The sequence below is a fragment of the Manacus candei genome, unplaced genomic scaffold (genome assembly GCF_025592945.1).
Source record: "Manacus candei isolate 608988 ecotype Guabito, Panama unplaced genomic scaffold, ASM2559294v1 h1tg000025l, whole genome shotgun sequence".
In the NCBI taxonomy this organism is placed as follows: Eukaryota; Metazoa; Chordata; class Aves; order Passeriformes; family Pipridae; genus Manacus; species Manacus candei.
The window spans coordinates 10,093,760-10,121,410 of NW_026138073.1; the positions used below are offsets into that span (position 1 = coordinate 10,093,760).

A 27,651-nucleotide genomic window follows, 5' to 3' on the forward strand; every position below is an offset into this window, starting at 1 on the left:
TCCAAAGAGATGACTAGGGCATGGTGCTAATAACACCAAAGTCATGGGTTTGATCCCTGTATGGGCCATTCATTTAAGAACTGGACTCTATGATCCTTGTGGGTCCCTTCCAACTCAGAATATTCTGTGATTTTGTGACTGCCATGAATCCAGAACATAGTTACTTGTGTCCCTATGTTGAGAATTTCTTTCCTATGCTATTGCAAAGGGGTTTGGGGTGCCCCTGTGCTCCCAGTGTGGGCAGTACAGGCTGGAATACTCCCTGGATAAGGCCATAGGGAATCTCTGCTCACTGGCAAGGAAAGGGTGAGCTGGGTTTGGCAACCCTTCATGGCCAAGTGGGTAATGCAGGAATTTTCGGAGACTGAGCAGGGTACGGAAATGCTCCTGGTTAGACCTGGGGAATCATTGCCACGTAAACAAGCCTTATCTGACAGATTATCTGCCATCTCTGGCTGCCCTCCTGGGGCAAAGACTTCAGAACAAGGCCCTTCACACATTTGGCACCAGGGCCTGGCCAACCAAGGCACTGGAGCGATGTCAGGTTGAACCAGTGCCCGTGCAACGTGACCCACAGGGTTTTGGTGTGTACCCGGTAAAAGGTTAACACGGTGCTGCTCCCCTGCTATGTGCCTTGGTGGGCAACATCTCCTCCTGCTGATGTCACCTTTTATCCCGTGGACCTCAGCTGATGGAAGCAGCTGCAGCCTTGGGCAGGTGACGGCTGCCCATGGCAGGTAGTTGAAACCCTTCAGGAGCACCTCGTGGCACTCAGTGGCTTTTTTTAGTTCCTTGTTTATTTATTTTAACCTGAGGCACATTGCAGTTGCTGTCTGTGCTGCTATCAGGCTGCTCAGCCCAGGCATTGCAGGTGGTGCCAATGAGAGGAGAAATCCCTGACAAAGTCCTCAATCACACCCAGCAAAATAACCAACCAAGCCAAAAATCACTAACTAAAGACAGGTGTGGGGCTGATCATGGGCATGGGGTGCTGGAGGCTCAGCAGGGATATTCAAATGCTTTGCTTTTCACAAATAGTAACCACCTACATGTTGGGGTTTTTTTCTTTCCCTACCTCAAATCAGGACTTAAGGAATGGCCTGTCTGGTTTAACCTCCATCTGTTTGACTGAAGAGGTCATCAGCGAGCTTGAAATCAGCAGTCCCATACACCAGGAAAGTAAATGTTAGTTTTTTTTTTTCTTCCTATTGTGCTTTCCTGATGTATTTGAACCCTTGTGGTAGTGGTGTCATGCATGGGCTGGGCACTGGTTGGTTAGAGGTGAGAAATGGCTTTTGCATCACTTGTTTTTCTTGGCTTTGTTTTTTACCTCTTTGATGTTCTTTGTTGTGGGTTCTTATAACCCTTTTTTTTAAATTATTAACCTGTCCGTATCCCAACCCACGAATTTTTGCACTTTTACCCTTCTGATTCTCTCCCCATCCCCACTGGCTGAGGGAATGAGTGGCTGCGTGGGGCTGAGCTGCCAAAAACAAACCAACCACCCCAAAACAAGTAATAAGTTTAAATGAAGAACTGAGCTACTCAAACACCAAAAAAACCATCCAAGAGCATGGCTGGTTTATAAAGGAAAATTTTATTTTCAGTTATAAGGTGATTACAAACTCATCTAAAAAAGCAAAGATGACTTAAAAATATCCATATACATTTTATTTATCTAAAAAGCAAAACAGAAACTGCAAAATACAAACATTTACCATATACACAAAGGTTAGAGGGTTTTAGGATTAAATTACACTCCAGGATTTTTTTTTTTTTCAAATACAAATATTCCATTTTGGAACACACAAAAAATGTTGTAAAATGTTTTAAAAATATTTTTAACGTTTTTTTTTTTAAAAAAAGTTCAGATGACATTTTTAAGGAGGCTATTGTTGTCCTTACCTCCTTGCTGTATGTGCTACTCATCACATTACTGTAGTCACAGTTGCTAGGAGTTTAAATAACAAAAAAAAAACACCACTGTTTTTTTAGCCAAATACATCAAACAAGATGGACCACCTCTTACAATGTGAAGTCCCTGGCAACATTATCAGGTAACAATCACAACATTACACTGGAGAAAAACAACATCCTACTGAACAACAAGCACTTCAGAACAGTACTGGGATGCTGTGATGCTGAGAGACTGGTGCTGGCTTCCAGGACAGGAGCAGGTGACAAACTAACTCAACTTGCCCCCTCAGGATTTTTTTTTTATCAGCCTCTCAACATAATTTTGCCACTGTTTTTTTATTTTTTCCTTTATATATTGAAAAAAAATTTCAAATCTTTTTAACATCTCAACTGCAGAAGCAGGCAGAGTTAGAAACGGCGTGTATCGTGCTCACAGGGACTCTGATACAGGGCTGAAGCCTCCCCCCACATATGCACACACACAGAGCACCTGCACAGCTCCTTAGCAGAAATCAAGTTTCACTTTTTTTTTTTTTTTTTTTAGATTTTTCCCCATTATTTCTTCTGATTTCTCAAGTCAGGCCACATTTTCCCTGTGCTGCCAATGGGAAAGTGAGCAGCACCATCCCGCTGTGCACTGCAGAGCCATGGGGAACAAGCCTGCAAAAACTTGCCCCTTTCCACATGCTCTTTAATTTACTTTACTCCTAAAGCTTGAGGTAATTAAATTCTGACACTTTTACTGATTATTTCAAATTAAGACACAACAGCTGTGTCTGCTCTGACATTCAACAGTCCAGCAATACCAGCAGGGTCAGGCTCTTTTCCAGTCACAAACCCTGTCACTAAAGTTTTCCACCTTTGATGGGGATGAGTGGGGTGCTTTGTTTTCTTAATGGTTTCAAACAGCAAAATTTTGAGCCTGCCTCTTTTTTTGGTGAAATGGTGTCTGAAGCTACTTCTGCTCCTGTTTTAGGACATGGGTAAATTGAAATCACCAATTCCCACTGACAATTGGAAAAAAAAACCCACACAAAAATGTGACTTTTTCTATTTATTTTTTTAATAGAAACAAACAAATTGAGATTTTTCTTTTTTTAACAAAGAAGCATTGTCCATATAAACATTTATTTTTTGCTGGCAGAAAAAAGCCACAATCCAGTGGAGGGTGCAGGGCTGGAGAGGGCAGTTTTCCAGCAGTGGCTGGTGCTGGTTATACTCAAGTCTTTCTTGAGCAATCTTTCCCATAGACTCAAATTGACCATTAATACCATACTAAAATTTTTGTGACCAAAATAGGGAGCTCAGGGAGCCTCTTTTGCATTAGTTCATGGGTTTCTTAAGTGTCAAGTGTCACTGAATCAACTGAATACTTTGTTTCTTAAGCTTACCTTTGATTATAAGAAATAAAACAAGCTACCAGGGTCTGACAGTTCCTGACCTTTGCTCATGCAAATATACAAATACACAACTACATGTCAATCCTAACCACAAGGCTTTGGATGCTGATTTTGGAGAAAACAAGTCCAAGGCAGCTGCTTGAACCCACACCACACCCAACCTACTATGCCAGGAGCCAATGTAATGCCTACAAGGAGCCAGAAGAGCTTTCAAGTCCAACCTTAAGGCTTCCTTGGAGGGGCCATGGTCCAGGATTTTGTCATTACTTTCCTTCTTCCACCACCCTCGTTTAGGAGAGACCATTTGGACATGCTGGTAGGTTGGCTCGTTACAGGCAAGTGGTGCCTAAACCTCCTCAATCCTCATCCTGAACAGCTTGGCAAGACTTACACACATGATTTGCAGCCTAGGAATAGAAGCAATGTCCCCACTGTGTGCGTGCATATGAGGGTGGAAGATTTCATCTACTAGTCTACTTAAACACAGATTTATTTTTATTCTTTTTACTGAAAGTGAGCAACTTCCATTGAACTTCCTTGGAAATGATGTCAGGGTCATCTTTCTTCCAAGTGTACTTGAGCTGCTGAACTAACTTTTCCACTCCATTCAATGCACAGCTTATTTAACATTTTATATACATTATGCCTCCACGAGTGATCTTGCAGTGACCACAAGACGTGGAAGCTAATAATCAGTTATTCAAAAATGTTCAAATCCTTCTCCCATGGATGGAAGTTTGCCATTGATGCAAAAAGTGGGAGCTTTGAACCCAAGTGTGACAAGCACAACCTCAACGAAACTGTAAGTCTCCTTAGCAAATAAAAACAGACCAGGAGGAGACTTGGAAAAGATCTATCGAATGGAGATGTCCATGTGTCTTCAGATGTACTTGACTTATCTAACGCTGAGACAAAGAAGAGGAACCAGGAGCATCTGCAGCTGAGGAAGGAGGATGCACACAGGACTGAAAACAGCTGCAGAAGGTGCGGTCCTGACGGTGACATTAAAGGCTCTGCTGATGGTTGCTGGGTTGGTTTTTTGGGGTTTTTTTGGTGTTACAACAACTGTAAGGCTGCACTTTTTTTTTATTTTCCTCATTTCCTCCTCTCCCCAAGAATAGCAGCGAAAATCAGTTTTGCTGAGCTGTTCCAGCAGACTATTCCTAACTCCCCTCCAGCCCCTAATTCCAGGAGCTGTGGTGCTGCTGTAGGGTGACCACCAGCGCTGTTCTAGATGGCAAATACAGCTGACAGACTTTTGTATTTTCATTTACAACACAGGAAAAAATCCATTGTGGACCTACTGTCTCAAACTTTAAAAGAGGACTTTTCTAAGTGTGCGGATCTGTTTGGACCAGATGAAAAGGAAAGCTATGGATGAGAAGGAAAATTAGAATAATAACAACAACAACAACAATAAAACCCAGTTCTATTTATGAAATCATACTGTTTAAATACTGAGATACAGACTACTGGTAAAGTCCCTTACAATAGATGCTCATTCAGTGAGATCATCACTAGTGACAGGTGAACTGAAAAGGTCTGGAAAATTGGAAAAAATAAGAAACAGATCAGAAAATCTCATGGGGAAAATGTTCCCCTTTACATTTCTACTATTTCTTGATTACAGTTCAGCTCGAAATAAATACTGCTGAAATTCTGCTGTTTTCAAGCCCAGAAGAACCCATGAATACAAAGGTACATGAAATATGAAAAGGTGTGCGTTTTGTCTTGGTTTATTCTGGCTTTAATCTCAGGGAGCTGGTTCTAAAGATCTCACGCCAAAACTACACTAAGTTTTCCCTGGATCCAAACCAGTTCATCTATGACTAGTCATGATACTTTATAATATAGAGTTCCTCATTTACACAAAACAGGTAAAATAGGTCACAGGAGTTTAAACAAGTAAATATATGAAAAAAATCAGTTGTCTTTGCAGTCAAAATAGGTAGAAAACACAAACTTTTTTTAAAAAATTATTTTTTAATAAATTTGGCAGAGGATCATGTTGAAATGCAAATTTATCACCAAGAAAAGTTTAGAAACCTGATAAAATTGTTAGGAAAAACCCCCAAACTATAAAAATGCAAATGTTCTCACTGGAACTCAAACCTCAGATAAAACAAGAGGAATTAAGTATATATTTTTTTTTTTTTTCAGGGAAGAGAGAGAGGAAAGAAAAACTGTTTTCCAGAAACAATAATTTCTTGGCTCTTGGTGAGTCCCAGACCTCCCTTGCAGTTGTGCTGAGGAGCACAGCAGGGCCAGAGAAGCTGACACAGAGAACACTTCAATGAGGTTGTTGCATATGTGCGAGACATTTTCACTTGGAACATGGAAGCGACTGATTTGAATGGCACAGTTTGTATCGAAATGGGGCTGGGTTCTAGTTCTCTAGTAGTTGTATATTTAAAGGTGTAGTATTAGCCCTCTGGTTCTTCACACAAACACACTCTTCCCAACATGGGAGATGTTTAAATACCCAGCTGACTTGCTGGAGATATCTTTGATGTAGCCAAACCATTTTTCCCCCTAACTAAAGCTTGTCTCACCTCTACAGCACAACAGTGATGTGCAAACTATATAATCTCAAACACAGTTGCATGACAATGTATATATATATATATATATATATATAAAAAGAAATAAACATCAGTGTTTCGTCTGCGCTCACAAAAACCATTAATTTAGATCCCCCTAACCTGCTACTCCCTCTTCACCCGTGCCTGTTTGCTGCAGACACTAATTGTAACTCAAAAATGAGAGTCCAAGCTGAAGCCCACTAAGACAATTATCTTTGATTACACTTCCTTGCCTTTGATTGTTAAAGGCTATTAAAAAAAAAAAAAAAGCTGTATGCATGTTTCTTTATTTTGGGCACATTTGATGACACCCTGTGGCTCTGAGAATTCCTCCTGTGACCTTCAATGGCTGTTGCCACTTGCTCAGGAAGTGTCATTAGATGTTTGCCATCTCCAGCTGTGGAAAAGTTTCATTTAGAGCTCTCATAATACAGCAACCAGAAAAAGAAAACAAAAGTAACTCTGCGGTGGCTGTTTTTGTTGCTGCCACTCAGCTATCTGATGTAAAAATATATACAAATTCCAACTAGAAAGATTTTGAAAGTTATAGATGCAGTCACTTTTTTCTTTCTTTAATAATTATTTTGGTCCATCTCTTAGTTTTAAATCACCCCTTTTCTCTCACAGGAAAACCAACAAGTTAACAAGTGTTTGTGCTGCTGTGGCCAGTTAGCCCATGGGACAAGAAAAAATAAAATAAAACTACTGTGTAGGAATGTTAAGAACTGGTTATGTTCCTGTTTAGATAAATTACGAACTCTGCCCTGACAGACTAAGCTGACAGCAGAATAAGCAGATACAAACTCTGCTTTTATCAAGCATTTCTTCTAAATACCTTTGGATAGCCTAACTGTGGTACATAAGAAAAAACTCTCTTCCTCTAATACAATGCCCACAAGAAAAGGCCAAGTTTCGCCAGAGAACTTGTTCCCAGCACAACCTGCTCAAGTTTTAAAAAAAAAGAAAAGGCTTTTGTCCATGTTTTGGACAGTCTTCAGGGATCCAATTCCCCATGGAAACATTCACCTGGACCACACGAAGTGGACTCCCCATTCCTACACTCTTTGTAGTGGTTTCTCTTCACTCCCCTGTCTCACCTGGAATGGTACCCAATTCCTACTATCAATATAAAATATTTCAGTGTTACATGTTCCCTTTAATTTAAATTCCAAAAAGCCCTGTTTCTTCAGCATAGAAGATCCATAAATATGTCTTCCATCCTCCTTCCCCCCTAAAACTCAACTCAAATCAAATCAAACCATGGTTTAACCCAATGATGAGCAAGGAGACCAGGGGCTCTAGGTCCACTACTGCTATTAAGTAACATGGGACAAGGGACAGAGTCCTCTTGTCTGTTCCTCCAACAGCAATGACTGACACCCCCCTGTCCCCCCAAAAATACATAGGTAAAGCAAATCCTGGTTACCAAACTTGGAAAAGCATTTTTGAGATACATGGATGAAAAGCACCTGTTTCCTGTGTGATATTATTATCATCATTACTATTATTATTGTGTATATTATGTATAATGTGTCTGTTATCAATACCGGTTCACCAGGTGAGTGGTTTTGTTTCTCCTGTCATAGATGACCTGGTTTGTGTTCACTCCTGAATGGTCAGAGTCCAGAAATTATTCTTTTATTTTTCTGCCCCAAACCAAAATCCAAACGAGGAAGTGAACACCTGAAGCACCCAGAGGGCAGGTGCTGCTTTTCCTCTCTCGGTTCCTTAGTGCTCATCCCACTGCCATGGGGGCAGGCTGCCATCCCAGTTTGCAGAATTCAAGTTTACACCAGTGTCACTGCATCAAAATATGCTTTTCTGGAAAACTCAGGAGCAAGTACTCAACCTCCCTGCCCATGCACAAACAGCAGGCATTTCACTCAGGTAAAAAAAAAAAATAATTCTAAAAAATAATAAAAAAAACCTGGAAAACCATGCCAAATCCTGCAAATGCCTTCCTCAAGTCCTCCTCCATCAGCGTGACAGGCTCCCAATGCCATCCTTGGGAGGGATGGCCACAAGGCTTTTCACACCCAGCTTCTCTTGCAAACTCTCTGCTCCAGCTGTTTGGCCATATCCTTATTCAGGGACTGTGCTAAACAAAACCCGCTCCCTAAAGTGACCCTGATGCCTGTCATTTACCACAATTGAACCAGAGGGTGGAAATACTACACCTTTGAAAATTCTCTTGAAACAGCATTTTTTTTACAAATTGTATCTCTCAACAGAGCTCCTTTTGTGTGTTCTGTAGGTTACCCTGCTCCCAACCATACCAGCACCTAAAATTGCTTTCTGAGACTTGAATGTATTGCTGGTAAGACAATCAATTCAAGTGGTAAGGTGTATAATATTTAGAGATAAAGATATATATATTTAAAAAAACCCAATAATAGTAAATTCCTGTAATATGTCTAGTCTGATATGAAAGCTCTCCCTCTACAGAGAGACGTCTGCTGTGATTACCTTACAAAATATTAAAAAAAAAAAAAAAACACACACAAAAAATAACTTTCTCTGTGAGAAATAAAAATAAATCCTAGTGCAAATATAAAGCTCTGTAAACCTGGTCCTATGAGAATCTATGGTTAGTAAACGGCAGTTAAAGCAGGTTTATCCTCTCACAGAGAGAGCTCACATCATGGTTTCCACAATGATATGAGTTGGCTTGATCAATCCGCCATTCGAAGTTCCATTGGGGCAGAAGGGGGTGCCACTCTCCGTTTCTTTGGACCACCGATTCACTTCCTTGGGGGCAGCCACCGCCTTTATCCTCTGAAAGAAAGAAGGAAAGCAGAGGTGAGACGACCAGCAGGCCTCTGAGTCCCCACGTGCAGGACGGAGGATGCGGCGACCCAAGGGCACCGCTGGAGCCGTGCGTGCACCCCACGGCTCTGCAAGGACACGGGGATCTGTGGAGCCCTGCCTTCAACTTCTGCTCAGCTGCAGAGCCTGACTTGATGCAGGGAAGACAGACAGGAGAGGATATTCCTATGGATATGTTATCCAGCATCCTGCACACTGGGCTTTCAGTGCCGCTGCTGCTGCTCAAATGACGTGTGATCTCCTTCCTCATTTAGAAACAGCTCTGCCCCTCAGCCCAGCCTTCACTGCCAAGTGGCAACTTCTCTCCTACATCTCAGTTCACAAAGGAAGAACTAAATGGCATCTGACCAATGTTTACTCTTCTTTCCTTTCCTAACATAGTCTTTGAGCAGTGTTTTGGCTACTTTTACACTTGTCTCTCACGGTGACAATGGTGACAATGTAGGCAAGAAAATTAACACTTATGCCCTGGCCACAGCTGAAAAAGACCATTAACACTAGGATGAAAACAAATGCAAGTGTTTGTGCTCTGGGAAATGTTTGGTTTTGGCATTTTTTTTTATTCTATTATCTCTTTTTAAATAACCCAAAGTGTTCCACTTTCTCCTCCAAGAATACCCTGGGCTGCATTTAAGATCATCTCATTAGGCAAAAACAAAACTAATCTCAAAATTTAGAAGAGAATTGCTAAGTTGCACAGTCTCTAAAAACTTTAAACTGGAATAAAAGCAAATTAGGGGAACCTGCACTGAACTGCAAAGGGCAAGAGGCCACCTGCAAATCCAAACCCAAGGGAATCTGCACTGTTAAGTCTGAATCAGACTCAGTTTTCCAAAGATCAGGGCAATCTGGATCCAGTGTTTCAATTTGAAATAAAACAACGACAAATTAAAAAAGCTAAAAAGTGAAGTCCACTGGCAGGAGGCTTTGACTTCTATTTAGTCCCCCACAGGGAAGGCCACGCCTGAGAGCCACGCTATCCCCAGGTGTACCCAAATTTCCCTGAAATTCACTGAGCTTTTACACAACCAGGTTTGACCCAGGTCTCTCTCTCTCTTTCTCTTGCTTTCTCTGTGATTTTCAGCATGGTGCTTCCACGTCCCTGTGGGCTGGAGAAGAGAGACCTGATACTCAGAAACACCCCAGTCCTTGAGTGTTTGTCTGCACGTGGAGGTAATAATTTGCCAAGCTGGCAACTGCACAAGTGGGACACGAGTAAAATCACTTGATGTTTGTCTGAGGACAGAAGGCTTTGTGTCTGTTCTGTTTTTACTGTTTGCTGAAAGGACAGGTGATCTTTAACAGTCCTACCTGGACAAGGTGGCAGTTTTCCAAACATTATTTTGTATAAAACACAGCAAGTTAAAGCTCCCTTTCTCCTCTACACAAACAACTGGTTGCTCTTACCTCAATGAGCGACCCATCTGACTGAATGATGCGGATGACCATCACCATAGGGATGCAGATCATGGAGGAAAGGGCAAGAACCCAGCCCAGGCCAATTGCCCAGTCTGGGTATGTGTAGACCTTGTTGTAGGTCAGTGGTTTGTACTTGGCCAAAGAAAAGATAAAGCACCCCTGTGGATGAGAAGGGAAAACAAAGTGAGGCTCAAATAATAACAAAAGTAGTGGGGCTCTGGTGCTACCACTGGCCCTGAGGAAGACAGACAGTGAAAGGCAGAGCTGATGGATATCCTATGTATTTTAAACCAATGTGGGAATTATTCTTCCATTTAAATAATTAAAAGAGCATCTGCATCTGCTTATAGCATCTGCTGCTTGAAACAGTGTTAAGAGATGGTGCTGAACAGCTGCAGTAGGCTGCCTGTTTTTATTCAGGGCTCAACTATTTGCTGTACATTGCAAGGAGATTACCAGGATGTTCTTCCCACCCAGTGAAATACTTCATGCTGAGATCTGCCTCAGACTGCTCAAGTCTTTCTGTTACAACAGCTCAGCAGTTCTGTGTCTGCTCTTTGGAAAGTGAGTTTTCTCTTCATGATCGTAGCATTTTGCCAATCCTAGTGCAAAAATACACTGAAATGTAACCAACTGCAATCTGCACAGGCACAGCAGAGAGCTGTCACGTTAGCTGCTGACGTCTGAGAACATAATGACTTAGAGGGGAATGTTCAAGCCTCCAGATTCTCTTCGCAAATTGGCCTCTGAATGCAACAGCTTTCTCTTGAAGAGTAGCAGTAAGAGGCAGCTCAGCACTGCCATGTGTAAAACTTGAAAGAGCACAGGTCAGTACTCACCACGCAAAGAACTGGTGTGATCACAATCCAGCTCCATTTCATCCAGGGACCAGGTCTGTATCCAATCATATCCTCAATGGCATCATAAATATTATCAGCGCCTGTAAGAATCGAACATATAAAAGCCCTCTAAGAACTGTAGGATTAAAGCTGCTTTCCTAGGCCTCAAAGGGGCATTTAAAGGGAAGATGAGGGTGTCAGATGTATTCTTCAAATGCTTCCCACAGCTGTGAAGTCCTACATGATTTTCTAGAGAAGCCAAGGGTTGAGGGACTCTCTCATCCCACCCCTCCTGTCACTACTCGGATGCAGGAGTGCCCCCTTCACACACCCTCTCCTCTCTCCAGACTCTCACTGGACTTGCCAGACAGATCACCTGGGAAGGAGATGACAGCAAACAGCACACCCTGCTTCCACAGGAGTCTGACTGGCGTGAAATTATGGCTTTGTTTGTTTTGCTTTTCTAAGGAGATGGAGCACATAAAGAATCAGAGAAATGACTAGTCCTGACCAGCAAACATCTGATCCCTCCCCAGCTCAGGCAGCTACAGAGGCTACTGTCAGACCTTGGTACTTGGCACTGCCTAAAAATAATGGGGCAGAATACACTCTTCTGTCAGCTCCCTTTTTGTACTTTCTGTTAAGTTGGCTTGGCCCTGTGGACGCTGCAGCCCTGAAAGGAAATTCTCTGAGAGACAAAGAGGAATTTTCATGGCTGGCCAAACTTTCAACTCTCACCTCTAAACTTAACACGTAAATGCTTAATTGTGCCTTTATTAATTAGCAATGGAAAAATACTAATTTTTTTGTGGAAAAACACTGGAGGTTGGCTTCATCCCAGATGCAAATTTGTCTCCAAGAGGTCAGGGCAAATTTATTTTAATGGCAAGTGTCTGTTGCTGGGAAGAAGATTCTGGGGTGGCTGATGATTAAATATTTGGCAAGCAAAATTGTCACTGACTCATCAAAAGGTATCAGAAGAAAGGAGTCTCACTTACCATAAACCCAGGCTACAGCAATACATTCAAAGAATGCAACCCACAAAAGGCATACACCACTAGCTGCATAGTAGTCAAAGAGTTGAAAAACATACATGCCACCCTGTAAAAGAGAGACACAACTGATTGGGATGCAACAGGAAAAACCCACATATTTCAGACCCAGCTCCCAGCAACATCTATCAACCTATCTCAATGACTGCTGTCTAACAAGAAGCAGTATCAAGCAAGTATGTAAGGTAAATATTTGGCATTGCCTTCCCCAGGGAATATGCATGTTTACTACAGGAAGAATTCCAAACAAGACAACGATAAACAAAATTAAACCACTTAGTATAATCTACTGACACACTTAAATCTTTCCTTCTCAAAAGCATTTTAGGATGGGCATTTAAAGAAACCAAAGATACAAAGAAATAATAGGTCGTCTCCTAATACTAACACCTCCAAAAGACTGAAAATGGAAGCCAGTTCATCAGGAGGGCTTTCATTTACTAATTGAGTGAAAGGACTTTTTTCATGAGAATAATTCATTTTCTGCTTTCTAACTCTCTCTTTATTTATACTGTGCTGCTAGACTCTTTGCTCTCACTACACTGAACTATATATACCTGCACTTCCACATCAAAACCCATGTTTGTTAGGCACCTCTGTTACAGGTGCTATTTTACCTCTCACATTTGTGCTCTTCCAGTTGTTTTTAAAATCTGGCTTGGATTTTATTTTGGAGATAAATATCACAACAGTGCAGGCACTGGAACATATTCCTGTCTAGTTTATACTAGAATAAACACAGTGGTATTTAATTAATTCAAATCTATGTAACAAAGATAAAAATCTCTTTCCCTGCATACATTGGATAGATTCTTAATCTACTCTGCTGAAGGTTTCCAACGTGTTTCATCATTTAGAGCTAGATGTTAATATTCGTGCTCATGTTGATTGCTACCTGAGATCAGATTGAATTTAATGAGATTTCATGTCTCTGTTCCTCTGACTAAAAAGCAGGTGTATATACAGCTCCCTTTCAAAATGCTTTCAGATCTAGGGATGAAAGATGCTCTGTAGATCTAAAAAGCACTGCTCCTCTGAGTGGTTAAATAGCTAAAACTGGCCTGAAAAATGGCTAGCAAAGAAGGCAATTTCCAGCACTGGTGGTACTTACCTCAGTCACCATAGTTAGTCCCAGAAGATAGCTAAGGAAACACACTATAGCGATGAAGATTTCCCGTCGGTAACCCTTCCTTAGGAAGGATGGGTGCAGATCAACTAATGACGTGATCTGTCCTTCAACTTCAACAAACTGAAGGGGGAAAACAGCAACAGAGAAATGTGACTTGAAGAATACCCACTGTACATTTCATCCAGGCTCCTACTTGAACAAACCCTCTCCAGCAACACCCCAACTGCACTCTGTGGCAAAATGCCGCTCTGGATAAATAAATCAGAAGCCATTCCTTTGTAACCCAGAGACTGAAGCGTGGGGGTAATTTTCAGGCTGGAACAAGCTTTCAGAATTGCTGTTTATTTCCCAGCAGCCTTATGAGCTACCAAAGGGGCTTTGTAAATGTGAGCCACAAGGATAAAGGAGGTTAATTTGATGACAGGAAGGCACTTATGTGGCTTTCATGTTGTCACTGTTCCAGATGAATATAAGATGTATGCTAGAAAAGATGCAGAGAGAAAACACTTAAGAAAGTCCAAGCTAGAAGAGTACCTCCCAGCCTTTTTTTGATGTGCCAGAAAACCTCACAGACACTAGTTAGGTTAATTCCACAATTTGATATAATTCTACTCTTGGGTTTGTTAGTGAAAATCCAGCCAAGGAAAGGCAGACTTTGACGTGAAATAGCAGCTCTTCTTGACTGAACGTGTCTTTTCTGGATCTGTGAGCAGAGTATCTCTGAGTGAGGCTCTGGTCACTTTTGCAAAAATAATGGAGCTGTTCATACAGCCCCCATAAAATGATTTGGCAAAGTATTTGCACATGTAAACCAAAAATGAAGTTCTGAGTAGATGAACTAAAAATCTTTATCTAGCTTCACAATATCTGTATTTGTACTTGTTTGCCTTTGGAAAACTATACATTTAAGATGTGTAACTTCAGTTAGCCAAATAACCCAAACTGGATTTAAATAAAAGTTTAAATTAATCAAAAAGCAGATGCATTTTGCCCATGGCAGAAAGCAACTACTGAATTTCCCCCAAATAAAACCAAAGATGGGATCTTTAAACTGATCCATACTTTCAATCTGGGAAGGCTGAAGAAACACAAAGCTCACTGAAGACACGAGGTATCCATAAAGGCTGCCTCTGTAGAAATGATCTTCACTTTAAGTAGATATATCTTCTTATAACTAATAACTTATCACATTGTTATTAATAGATTAATCTATGACATAGATTATTTCAGGAAAAGCTGCCTTTTCCTACCTGGTACCTCTATCACTCTTACAGTGCCCAAAAGAGCCCTTTAACAACTCTACCCTCTTTGATCACAAACTGAAGCTCTATTTTGGAAATACAGACTGTCCTGCAAACAGATTTTGTCCTACACCAGATTTTGTTGCCTCCTGTCTTGTTACTTTGACTTTTGTAAAACTAGTTTTCTTTTCTAATGTAACCCTTTCCTTTGGGCTGATTTGATCTGAAACTGCTCTGGCATTCCAGAAACCTGCTTGACTGCACTCCAAAAAACCAGAGGGGTGGAGGAGAGAAATTAAGCGCTCCAATTAGTTTTAATCATTCCACGCAGTGAGGAGCTTTTTAAAATTACTAGACAGCTTCCAATTTGCATAAGCATAGGGTTGCTGAACCACGGCATTGGGCACTTTCACATTTACTTTGGAGCGACTGAAAGTTGCTCACCAGAGTTCAAAGATTAAGCCATAAAGAGCAATTTAGGGCAAATGAAATATAAAAAAAATGTAAGAGATTAAGTACACGACAACCGGTAAAAATCCATTTATAGAGCTCTCCTCATACAAGAGAGCATTTAGGCTATATAAACATTTCATCCTTACAAATCCCTTTTTTTAAAAAAATGTTAATGACTTTCCATTTCAGTGCAGAAAAGTTTGAATTTTCAATATGCAGTTACTGCATAATCCCTGGTCACCCATGTTTCCTTGTAAGTGGACTATCTAGAGATGATTTACAGGTTCCTTGGCAGCACTTAGTCCAACATTCCTACAAGCAACCACTGGGAAAAATAACCTAACTTCTTGGACTGAACATTTTGATTTTTTCATGCTCACTGATTAATAGCAGTGTGTGCTTTCAAATTAGTACAGATGGAATATGAGATGCTTTCTGGTCTGTTTGGATGTACTAAATACACACTGGTGACGTGAAAGTCAGCAGGATCCCACATTCCTCAGCACCTCCAAGCCCAAGGCCACCGAAAAAGGCTGTGGCTTTTTCTCTGACTGCTCATGAAGTCACCCTGTACAAAACATTTTGTGCTTTTTGTATCTCATGACAGCTTCACTTTTTTGGCACTTGGCAACAATCAAATCCTGTCTTTCTAGTGGTTATTAATTCTTAAGGTGCTTTACTGATGGTGTATACACACTGCAGGTAATCACAACAGCACAAAGTACTCTGTGGAACTGACTGCTGTAGACTTGCACGTTTTAAAATGATTAAGCTTTTCTTCAAAAGAAGAAAATACTGCACTGCAACCAAAATAGTGGTATTTTGTGGCCAGATGGGGACTGAAATTTAGGTTTAGGGAGTACTGGCCTAGTCTTGTGGACTCCGCTAACTCCTGATGAGAAAGACTTACTGAGCAACACCATCTTACGAATCAACATCCACAGATTCATCAAGTGCAGCCCCTCACTAAAAACCAGTACAGACAAATTCCTCTTAATTCATGCCTTAATTCAGCTTTTCTCAGTCAGCAGTGACAATACAATAAGCCACATATCCCTTACCCATCATACTAACCTGGCTATCCAGTCCAAGCAACAGAAGCATAATAAAAAAAAGGATTGCCCAAAAGGTGGGCAGTGGCATCATGGACACAGCTTTTGGATAGGCAATGAAGGCCAGGCCTGGACCTAGAGAAAGAGAAAATAGGGAAGGGGAAAGGGAAGGGAAGAGAAATAGTAAGTACCAGCTCTTTGGTAAAGGTAGCCACCCTCACATTCAGGAATGCCTGGTTCCGTTCAGATAAATCCAAACGCAGCTGGAAATACCAGAAGTGAAACAGTTTGGCTGTTTTATCTGAAATCGAAGCACGCATGACTACAGCAGAAACCACAGGCAAACCCCCGAGGCCATTGCTAACAGATCACCAGTTTTAACATCTGTCTCAAACATGCCAATAATGGAGGTGGCCTACATCTGCCCTGCACAGGACAGTGTTGGGGGCAGGGGAGAGAAGGGGTGACCCAGGGGAATGGCAGAATCCCACTGCTAGCCCACATGGTCATGATGAAGATGATGGTGATGAAACTCTTTTGCATGCAGGGAAGGGGACTCTGCTGCAAACATTCCCCGGGATCTTCACTAATGCAACCACTGCCTACTCTCTGTATGCAACCTCCAAACCCAGCATGGCTTTTCTAAAGCAGGGTTTGCACTCCAGGAGTTTGCTCCTTTGCTTCTGCAAACCCTCACTGCTGCACTGATTAGGCTACTCCTAATTATATCAACTGGGGCTCCTGAAAAAATACTTCTGCTGTTGGAAACTGCTGGGGTGTAAAATCACTCTGTATAAAATTGCTTCCCCATGCTCTCACATCATCTGCCCCTATCCCTACACGGTCCTGCCACGGTGACACTGAGTATGACCAACACCAGCCCCAGCTGCAGGATGGATTCTAGCAGTCTTGGAGCACCAGTGGGGCTGGGACTAAGTGCTGGGCTTCTCTGCTCTGGAAAACAAAGCATTGTGTGCCAGGGCTCCTCTCTAGGCTGGGTCTGGTCTGCGCTCTGCACCAGACGGGATCTCACTCACACCCACACACGGAGCTCTCGCACGCTCATCTCCAGAGGCACTCCCACCTGGAGCCAGGTGCTGTTGCTTATGGGAGCTTTTGTGAAGAGGGAGAAGGCCCTCCACAAGTGGGAGACAGGAACACTGGCAGCCTGGCATTTACAGCAGGCTCTCAGAGGGGACGGAGAAATTTGGTGAGGCTGACAAAAAATTCTGAGGGCAGATTTAAATTCAGATTAAACCCAGGAATGCCTGGCTTGTCTGCTTGTTTACTTTAAGGAGCCTTCAAAATCCTGGAAAATGCCAGTTATCAAGTGTACTCATGTCATTTTCAATGGAAAAGGGATTTTTTTTTTTTGAACTGCTGCATTGCAGGGCCAAAAAAATCTTATCTCTGATCTGTAAAAAAAAAAAAAAAATTGCTAACGCTGCTCTTCCTAACTCCCACTTTTCCTTTCCAACAAGAAAGACAGAAAAAGAAGCAAGAGAAAGAGGTAAAAAAAGATGACTTTTTTTTCAAACTAAAGAAAACTTTAAGTCACTGAAAATATTTGAACAGAAATAAATACAAATTAGCCAACAATCAAGCAACTAATTTTATTTAAAATGAAACGCAACTAAGATTTTATACGACAGAAGATACCAAAAAATTGGTGAATGTCTCAAATTTTGGGGGGCTTTGCTTTTTTCCCCCTTAACTCAGTGGATACAGCAGATCTTCCCTGAGGGAGAACTGCTACCAGATGGCATTTGCAGCTGATCTGTGCAATTGATGAGACAGATGTAAAACTGCTCTCCTCAAAACTTGCTCAATTCTGTATGCTTTGGCCAGTGAAACTGTTCTTGCACTGTGATACCAACTAATACAAAGTGCCCTAAGCCCTGTCTAGTTTTGATTTTCCTTTGAAACTAAGTGTTGAAGTATAAAAAGAAAAGTCCATGTGAAAGAAAATGTTCCTGGCAACCCTTCAACTGAAACATAAATAATCTAAAAATTGTATTTAATTTGAAACTCTGTTCTTTGGAAGGGTGTTTTGCAAAAGTGAAGCACTTGTGGCTGCTATTAAAAGCTGGTGAGGACTGCCACGATCCCAGCCCACACCCTGGCCCTTTGCCATGGAGTGCTGTGGCATGGCTGGAGAGCTGCAGAGGCAGAGACCAGGCAGGCATCAGGAAAGCCAAGGCACTATAGTCAGACCTGTTTAATCTGAATTTGTTTGCAAATGGAATTTAAAAAAAGAAAAAAAAAAGCAAATTTTTTTGCTGGTTTAACCCTGCTACAAATAGCATGGGTGGTAGAGTATTTCTTCCAGCCAAAGAGAGGCTGCACAGATTAGACAGGACTCACTATGATTTTGTTGAGCCTCCACTGCTTTCCTTTCTCACCTTAAAATAATTTCAGAAAAAAAAAGAAAAAAGCTATTCATTAAAAATCTTTTTTCACGGAGAAGCCAGAGGAGTCTAAGTTAACTGTTGTGTAAACCCACTAAAGGTAGTGAAGGCCAGCAGTGACCAGTGCTTTCAGCAGGAGCCAGACCTGGCTGACAAGTGTGTCCCTGGGACACGGCACCAAGGCTGAACTTGGCAGCAGTAAAAAATGTGGCCATGAGATTCTGCTGTCAGCAAATTTGTTGATGTTCCCGTGGCTTGCAGGAGGGCAAACAAGGAAACAAGTGGTGCCATGGATAGGGCAGGAGGGATTTAACTCCCTGGGGGGAGAAGGAGGTCTGTGGACACCATCCTCCCCCGAGTGCTACAGCCAAGTGGCAGTGCCTCTGCTCGCCTTTTTCCTGACCCAGGGGAGCAGTTCTGACCTTGCATCATAAGAAACCAAAAAAAGGCAAGGCCAGAAAAGACAGGCTCAAGTGCCTGCTGGATGCTTCTGAGCTAAGAAGCAGCACTGAGGTAGCAGCAGCAACAAGAGCTTCCCTCACAGCCCCATGTGGGTCCAGGGACACTCATCCCAGGGGGACCAAGTGTCTTCAGTAGCTCTGCAAGAAATCAGAAGCCAAATCTGGAAGCTAATCAGTGCCCCTGTTGTATAAAATTCCTCCTTTAAAAAAATGCTTTTTGAGCTGTTGAAAAAATGCTATGTAAACATTTTGTTAGTTAATTTGTGTTTAAATGTTTTTTTAGCAATCCAGTGTTACTATAGAATTATTTAATTTTAAAAATGTCAAGTGCTGCCACTATCAGAGATTTAATAATAAAAACTAGAATAAATATTGACCAGATAAAAACCTAATGTGCAAATACTTAAAATACTACTCTTGGAATTGATCCACCTACATACAAAAAAAAAAATAATGGGGCTATTTATGATTCATTCAATAGGATTATTCCCTTGCTTCCTGTTTCCAAACAAAACAATCAACCTCTGATCAAAATAAGCATTAAGGCCAAGACTGTTAACTAATTGCACTTGCAAGAGGTCTGCCAATTGCAGCCACCCAAGAATCCAGCGGTGCCATCAATGTCATTAGTTTTTCATTAGCCCTTGTGAAGTATTTTTCTAAAAGACTTAACTCCCAGAGCCATGTGATTAGAAGATATATTGACTTTTTCATTTTAATAGCATGTTTGCAGAGGAAAGCTTTCAAATACTATGCATGTGAATTAAAAGTGCTCAAAAAAAAATCAGAAAGAAATGTCAAAAGTGCACTCAGGTGACATTGTTATTACTTGAATCTGATTAGGTTTAAGCCTCACGGCTGCCAAGGCCTGATTCATTATTTTTCCATGGTAATTCCCATCTAATCTGTCTGTTCTACATGAAGACACATGGTTACACCTGCCTTCATGGACGAGAAATGCACAGAGGAAAAAATATCATCTGTTTTGTTTGAAATACAGTCACATGCTATGAGGATTTGGCCTTCTTCATCTGCAGTGCATGGCTGAATGTTAATGGGAAGAACCCTTCTGAAATAAGGGAGGAACCTAAGTGTACATCCAGTTTCAAAATGGATTTCTGACAGTTCTGTCAACCTCACCCTGAAACTACAGAGGACAAATGCAGGATTGCAACAGCTGAAGTTCCTGTGGATGAAATGGTCCACAAAACCCTAGAGATGGAGTTCTCCAATTTCTCTTGCCTTTCAGTGAGACTTGGGAATACATGTCTGTATGACCCTTCAAAAGGCCAAGGTACTAATTCTACTCTAGTGCTGCAAGTAAGCAAAACTAAGCTATGAAAAATATATAAGCACTGGCAATTTGCATTGGAATGAAAATAAAGGTAGTCTGAAAAGAAGGATGGAACAAACTCTCGAGTCAATGACATTCTGGACCCTAGATAATGGTGTAGTTAACTCTGATCTCAACTCCCATGGGTTAGCACACTCTAGGAAATGTGTTCGCTGCCCTGTTAATCAAGACAGAGTAAACAGTATAACCCCGGCTAACCCTCACTGCCCTAGATGGAAGCCCAAATCAACAACGTGCTTATTTTTTCTGGAGATTATGGGAAATCTTGTTCTATTTTATTGCTTAGATGTTAGCTGATTGAGTCTGCAGAACTTTGCTCACACGCTAGGCGGCAGTGCCCACCACCACTGCCACCAACACCATCGTACCTGACTCTGCCACATCAGCAATGTTCACCCCTTGCTCTTGTGCCATGAAGCCCAGGACGGAAAAAATTGCGAAGCCAGACACAAAACTGGTACCACTGTTCAGGCATCCCAGCAGCAAACAGTCCCTAAGTCACACATATGTCATGGAGCAAGTTAATTAAAAAAAAAATTAACCCATTGTCCCTACTTTATTTACATCATTTAGCTAAAACACTAAACCCCCTTAGATGGAAACTTGCCTATAGCAGTTGTATTTGTACTTGTTGTAGCTCCCCAGGGAAGTCATTGCTCCTAAGCAGATTGCATATGAGAAGAAGATTTGTGTCCCTGCATCTATCCAGACCTAAAGGGAAAGATGGAAATACTGTTATTACCAGCATCATTGCATTGCAACACTCTATGCAAATACACAGTTCAAACTAAGCAATATCAACAAAATAATTGCTTCCATTGAGGGTGAAAGCTACAGGATCGGGGAGACAGGAAAAGAGAACATCACATTTGCAAGTTTGGCTTTCACAGGGAAAAGAAAATTGTTAGCATCAGAGCCCAAAAGAACATAATCAATCTCTACAACAGTTCCTGTTTCCCCTCCCCAGAGATACTCAGTATTTCTAGTTTCTTAGTCATTCAGCTGATCCTTCCTGTTGGCGCAACAATAAACGTGTTTCAGTGCAATAGGAAATGCAGAAGTATTTATAACATTGCTCATTTCTGTTGTAACTCATTTCAGTTAAGAGTAGGCTGGCAGATTCCTTAAACTGAGGATGTGAAAAGCTTGAGAAACAGGTTTGTGTATTTGGTTTGTTTATTTTTCTAGCTTTCTGGTTGTTTTTGTACCTGTTCAAATGCAAGATAAAAAGCCATAGGGGTGGGGGGAAAACAAGCAAAACACAATGCACTTTATAAGATACATATCTGATCTTGGTCTCATGATTCTTTGTCCCGAGTACATTAAAAAAAAAACATATACAGAGTGAAATAACCATACACTATGAACTTCTTGGCTAGTAAATACTTAGAGAACTATCAAAATGTATCCTCTGAATCCCATCTGTTCTCCTCTTTCTGTTAATGCAAATCTGCAAACACCAGTAAAAACCACCCAGGAGTCTGAGTAAGTGAGAGTGAAGACTGAGGACCATTACCTTCTCCCTCCCACCTCTGCTTTCCAGGACCTTGCTGACTAGTGTCTCCTTGGAGTGATGTTTTTGCTAGACTGTGGGAGGGGGCCTGTCAGCTCACATCAATCTCTTCTCCATTATCAGCTGATACTCTGGTTAGGGCTAACAGTAGATCATAAAAGTGAGAGAGTCCCATAAAAGAAGATTAATTCGTAAAATACAACATCTCCTGTGAAAAAGGTGTCTTGTAAAAGAGGGCAAGACTAGAGAATGCACCTAATCTTCACAGTGTTTCTTTTCATTACCCTTTTTCTATTTCGGTTATTTAACTATCACTGGAGTTCTATTTTTACCAATTACTCAATAGAAAGAAATAGCAAAGACAGATGTTATTTCCTATCACTGCGACCAACATTTTGTTATTTTCAAAGATCCCTTGTTTTTGGTTTTTTGGAGGAGGGTATTGCTTTTTTTTTTTCATTTCTCATGTGAACACTATTGGCTGAGATGATGCTGGTCTGCTCGAGTGTCCCACACTTGCACTCAGTCAGCACAGACAGGAATTTCTATCTATACAGTAAGAGTAAGCCTGGCTCCCACTAGCAAGGGGTAAGCAAATGGTAGTTCCTGTGCCTCAGAAAGCATTTTCTTCACCTTTCCATGGGTTTTCATTCTTCTATAATTCCATCCACCTCTCTCCCAATCTCCTCCTATTGAGCAGTGGGAGGTAAGTGACACTGGTACTCACAGTTGTCGCTTGTTGTTCCATCTGTGAAGTTCATGTGTCTCTCCTTTGAAACTAAAGACTATCCTCATTAAAAAAATGCATCTCCCTTACCTTACCAACAAGAAAGCTGAGATTGTATAACGGGACAGAGTCTACAGCCTCAGAGTCCTTTGACACAAAAAAAATACACACGCATACACACACATACATACACATGGAAAGATGCATTAACACATTTAACAGTGACCTTCTCAAGCAGATCTCTGGAAAATATAACCCAGCATTAGTGTTCATGCTATATTTGGACCTCTAAAGACCATGGAAAAAAGTCTACTGCCATTACATCACCACCGTCACCCTCCACCATCCCCCTTTGCGTAGGAAATTGTCCCACTCCCTGCTCCTGGTTCTGTACCTGTGGGTCAGCTAACCGTGAGATATCAGGGTAAAGATAAAACTTGATGCCTTCTGCAGCTCCAGGCAGGGTCACGCCACGGATGAGTAGAACAAGGAGCATGATGAATGGGAAGGTGGCAGTGATGTACACTACCTGGAAATAAAGAAAAAGAAAAAAACCCCGAAAGTATGGTTAGCCTGGGGCAGCCAAAGCTACACCTCCAAAACCAAGAGAGCTCTAATGAGGAAAATTCAAAGCCCCCTCATATCTAAAAAGGACCCAACCTGAGTTTCTGCATGTACTTTTAATGTTTTTTACCACTTTACTGCCTTAGGCCTAAAGGCAACACACGAACACCTCCAGAGCCCCCCAGTCAGTGGTCATGTCACTCAGGCAGAGGACAAGCACGATTTTATACAACTCATGACTTTTGTTCACATTCTGCCTTTGCCCTGTTTGTCCTCCTCACATGACAAGTGCACCTCTGCCAGGGAAGTGAAGAGGTTTCCTCACTGAGGGTGCCTGAAACATTACCTCATTCTTTATTGGAACTTTAAAACTTACAAACCGCAACCTGTTTCGCAAGCTCTGCTGCTACCTCTGACCTTGCTGTGTGGCCCCACTACTGCTCCTACAGGCAACTTCACCAGAGATTAAGGTAATTTAGTCCATGCTCCCATGTCTCCCTTCCCATCATCTTGAACACAAGAGGCCCTTCAGGTTGGCATCAGCCTCAACAGCAGTAATTTCCAGTCCCATAACTTCATCTTGCCCTTGCTGCCTATTCAGCAACATCATTATTGGAAACTAAGGCTCTATTCATCCAGTTTGAGAATATGTCTTCATTATCTTTAACCTCTATTCCCACTCTCTTTGAATAACAGCCTACTTCTTCTCTTCTTGTTATCTCCTCATTCATTTGATGAAAGAGCCCTTTGCTTTCATCTCCAGCACGAGGGTTAATTGAGCTTGCATTTGGACAGTTCTATCTTTAGACCCACACTTTTTGACCTCTAACATTTTGCTTTCTTTGCTCATCAGTGCTTTCTCTCATTTTTTATATAACCACTGTGTTACAGTCAAGAATCACTACTGTCCAAGAAAGGACATTTTTCTTGGAGTCAAGATGATTCCCCCAGGTAATTACAGTTTGCTGCCACGAGTTAGAATGCATTTTTGTTTTCCAGAATTTGCTTAACTACTGCAAAGCTCCCGAGATGCTCCATTTTTCTTCTTAAGTGTGTCCTCTGAGAATAACAAGGAGAACTCAAAGCCTGCATTGCCATAATAATTCACAGAGCTGGACTGATTTCATAGAATGAAAGGAAATCTTTTCATACATGTCCTTTTTAATTCTATCCCTGAATTTTCTGTATATTTTCCACTGACAAATAATATGCATTACACATTAGCCTAGTTTCACCGAAACCAGAAGATAAAAAGGGGGATTTCTGCACTTTCTGATTTTTTCTAACATAAATCAGGCCTATGAAAAGTCAAAGTTTTCTTCCAAAAATATATGCCTTGACATATTTTCAGGAATGGAGTAAACAACACTCACAGAGAGGCCTTTGCATTGTGGGTAGAGATTCTCTTGCAATGCCACAGGAATTTTTAAGATCAAGCACTTTATCCAAAGCATAAGCACAACTATTATTTTTCACCATGATTTCATGTTTACTTGTCCAATCCTCTACTACAAGATTTAAAATCTACATCTTTCCCCCTGCCCTGCTCTCCAAAGAGCCATTAACACACTGGAAAGCAGGGAAGTGCTATAAACAACCATCTACTAAAGTAAACTTGACTTCTCAAATAATTCAGGTCCTCCATTAGAATTTACAGTTTACTTTTGTTTGACCCCAAAGTTAATGGAGTCAACCAGAGACTTTCCAATGGTTTTGTTGGGCTTTGGCTCCACACTCGCACGAGCTCAGACGCCACAGAGAGTGGGGAGTGAATTCCTACCAACTGCCTTGTTTTAGAAAAGAGACCATTTTGCAGGATTTCCAGAGAACACAGATTTTTATATAACTGATTTTAACAGACCTTTTTTCAACCTGTTATCCTCACATGGACTGGAAGTAGTGTACCATAGGGAGCGTGGGATGTCTCTCTGTGCTACCGTAACTTTACTGAGCAGACACCAGGCTTGCCAAAGGTGCTAAAGAAATGTGTGCTTCCACTTGGCTGCTGTGGGACGTTTACTGCATTCACCTTTACTATAAAACTTACACAATCACCTCATGGGGTCACATCAGTCAGAGGGAACAGAGAAGCAAACGTTTTTTCCAACGTGTGCTTTAGAGGCGTGGAAGCTGTTTTTTGGGGCAAAGGTGGCAGGAATCCAGGGTAAGGCACTAGCCTTTTAAGGAGGCTTCAGGATAAAAATCACAGAAAGCAAGACAGATACTACAGTAAAGCAAGAAGTTTAATTAACAGTGGAACTGATAAGATCTGGTTTCCGATGGAGTTTTGTCTCCTGGTTGATTTTGCAGTATGCAACAAGCTAAAACTCTTACACGAGGCTCTTTTTGCAGTTGGGGCACTTGCAATTTATCCTCCTGACTTCTCTAGGGACCAGTAAAAGATAAATTCACACTGTGTCCTTTTTCTCAGGAAGGGCACTAATGGGGTCAACTCCCTTCCACCTAGCTGAGAAGAAACATGGGGGAACTTGGTATCTTGAGATCCCTCTCCCTCTGTCAGACTTATCTGAACACTGCCTCAAGCAACAGGTTTGAAAGCTAAGAATCACACAAACACAATGGCTTCAAAAGCCTTTTCTCACGAAAATAGGTATAAAACCACTACTGAACGCAAGGGGCAATAACATCATGTTCCATGCTAAGTGACTGGCCAAGGTCTGCTGCAATTTGTTTCTTCAACTGGAGCGGGATGAGGTTCAGGAATGATGTAACTGTTATCCTTTAAGGAAAACATGATTCTGAAGAGCACGCGATGGGACTAAAGCCACAGGCTATCGAGGATCTCTGTTAATGACGGTGCTTCTAAAGCAGTACCTAAGTTTAGTCTTTTGCGTCTACACACAGCTCTTCCATAAGCGAGCGGCATTTCAAAAATGCCATGCATCCAACAGCTTCCACTGACTTAGAACACCCCTACCACAGCTATGTTAACATCCCTCCCCCTGCACTGAGAATGAACTTGACTGGTGTGAGGACACAGACAGGCCAAGCAGCCTCCACCACAAGCCTAAGACCTTCCAGGTTCATGGCATGCATCAGTGGGACACTTGTCCTGTGAGAGGCAAAGTGGTACTCAAATCACATTTGTATCTGCCTCTTGATGCCATTCCAGTAATGGCTACTTGACTCACAGGCATTTTGGGCACTAGTGACGACTTTCAGATTGAAAGTTGAATCTGAATTTCCCTCTTATTCAGTACAAAAATACATATTTTTCCAGGAAATGGTGAATATCTTCAAGAACAGCATTACTTAGTATTCCTAACATCTGCTAACTGCAATGATTATAGAAAGGGTAAAAGAGGACTTACTTTCCCAGTGGATTTGACTCCTTTCCAAATGCAGAAGAAACATATCACCCAGACTAGGAGGAGACACAGTGCTAGATCCCACTTGATAATACCAATATCTTCAATTCCCGAGGACAAGCTCAGTACATTGCGCCTGAAAGGAAACAAAACAAGAGAGAGATGCAGGGGCTCAGCTTATGCAGACTCTGGTTGTGCTGGCTGAGAGCACAGGAGGGTGTGCAGGGTAGCCGATGCACAGGCAGATCTCTGACCTTGGAACACTGCTTGCTAAGTCAGTGTGGCTTATGTGAGAAAAGCTGTGCTTTGCAACCCTACATCTCCCCTATGCCTGTGGGACTCCTTTGTTCAATATATTCCACAACGTTTTAAAATTTAAGCTCTTTTTAGCAGCCTTTGACCACCTCAACATGAGATAAGAAAGTATTTGCTTCCTTGACAGTCCAAGACCACCTCAGCCCAGTGTCGCAACTCACCCCGGCCCTGAAGCCACCCAGCAGCAGAGCACATCATGTCTCCATCATGCACACTTGCAGCTGGCCTGTAGCCTCATGTTTCTCCTCCTTTTCAGTTCATTAGCAAGGCTGCCACAAGGAGGACAGGAAGAAGCAGCGCAGGGAACACTCACGCCCGGCAGCTTTGCAGGGTGAAGGTTGGAGCCATTATCTATTCTCCCCTTGGGGGCCCCCCACACAAACACTGCCTGGGTGCCACCACCTGCCCGCAGCACCCCCGACACGGGGTCTTGTTTAGCTACCACTAAATATTTGGGAAACTTTATTCTGTCACTTAGCTTAATAAATAAAAAGAAATTCCTAAGTTGTGTCTTAAGGGAACAACATCCGACCATCAAAATACTCTGGTCCTGAGGGGGAATACCCAGTTAGGCTTCTCTCTTCTGGAAATTGCCATGGCTTTTCATTAAATAGTGATTTAAAACTGTTTTTTTAAACTTGTTCTCACACACTGGACAGACATTGTTGTACTAACACTTGCTTCATTTGTCAAATACATAAGAAAGAACAAACTGTTTCTTACTGTTCATTGAGCTAAAACTCCTTTGCAAATGAACCTTCTAAACTCTGAAGAATTTCTGCAAGGTGTTTTTCAGTCAAGGAGTAGTTTGACCTCAATTACAAGAAAAATGCTTTGCCCCAAGACTACAGAAGTGAATTTGCTACCTAAGAAATTGTTAATGTAGTTTTATTTTCAGGTAGCTAAAAAAATCAGGCACTTTCCTTCACCATAGTCATGGAGAGTAGAGCCCAGAACAGTCCAGCTGCTGCACCAGGGTCAGGCCCATGTGTGGTGTGCACAGCTTTGCGTGTGAATCCAGTACAAGACAAACCACTGTGGTTTGGTTTTCCTCTGAATTAAATTTTATT

The 27,651-nt window shown here is 41.7% G+C and overlaps 1 protein-coding gene across 14 annotated transcripts in view; it reads right to left on the reverse strand.

Moving 5' to 3' along the window:
- Positions 1–1,578: 1,578 nt before the first annotated feature.
- Positions 1,579–27,651, reverse strand: part of SLC6A6 (solute carrier family 6 member 6) — a 57,691-nt gene continuing 31,618 nt past the window's right edge. For all 14 annotated transcript variants that reach the window (XM_051788545.1, XM_051788542.1, XM_051788538.1 and 11 more), the window contains 10 exons: positions 26,270–26,402; positions 22,768–22,902; positions 20,741–20,844; positions 20,502–20,626; positions 15,933–16,045; positions 13,147–13,284; positions 11,982–12,084; positions 10,984–11,084; positions 10,133–10,303; positions 1,579–8,674 (listed from right to left, as the gene is read on the reverse strand). In XM_051788545.1, the coding sequence (XP_051644505.1) occupies positions 8,534–8,674; positions 10,133–10,303; positions 10,984–11,084; positions 11,982–12,084; positions 13,147–13,284; positions 15,933–16,045; positions 20,502–20,626; positions 20,741–20,844; positions 22,768–22,902; positions 26,270–26,402 (1,264 nt within the window). In that variant the 3' untranslated portion in view covers positions 1,579–8,533. The remainder of the gene's footprint in view (positions 8,675–10,132; positions 10,304–10,983; positions 11,085–11,981; positions 12,085–13,146; positions 13,285–15,932; positions 16,046–20,501; positions 20,627–20,740; positions 20,845–22,767; positions 22,903–26,269; positions 26,403–27,651) is intronic.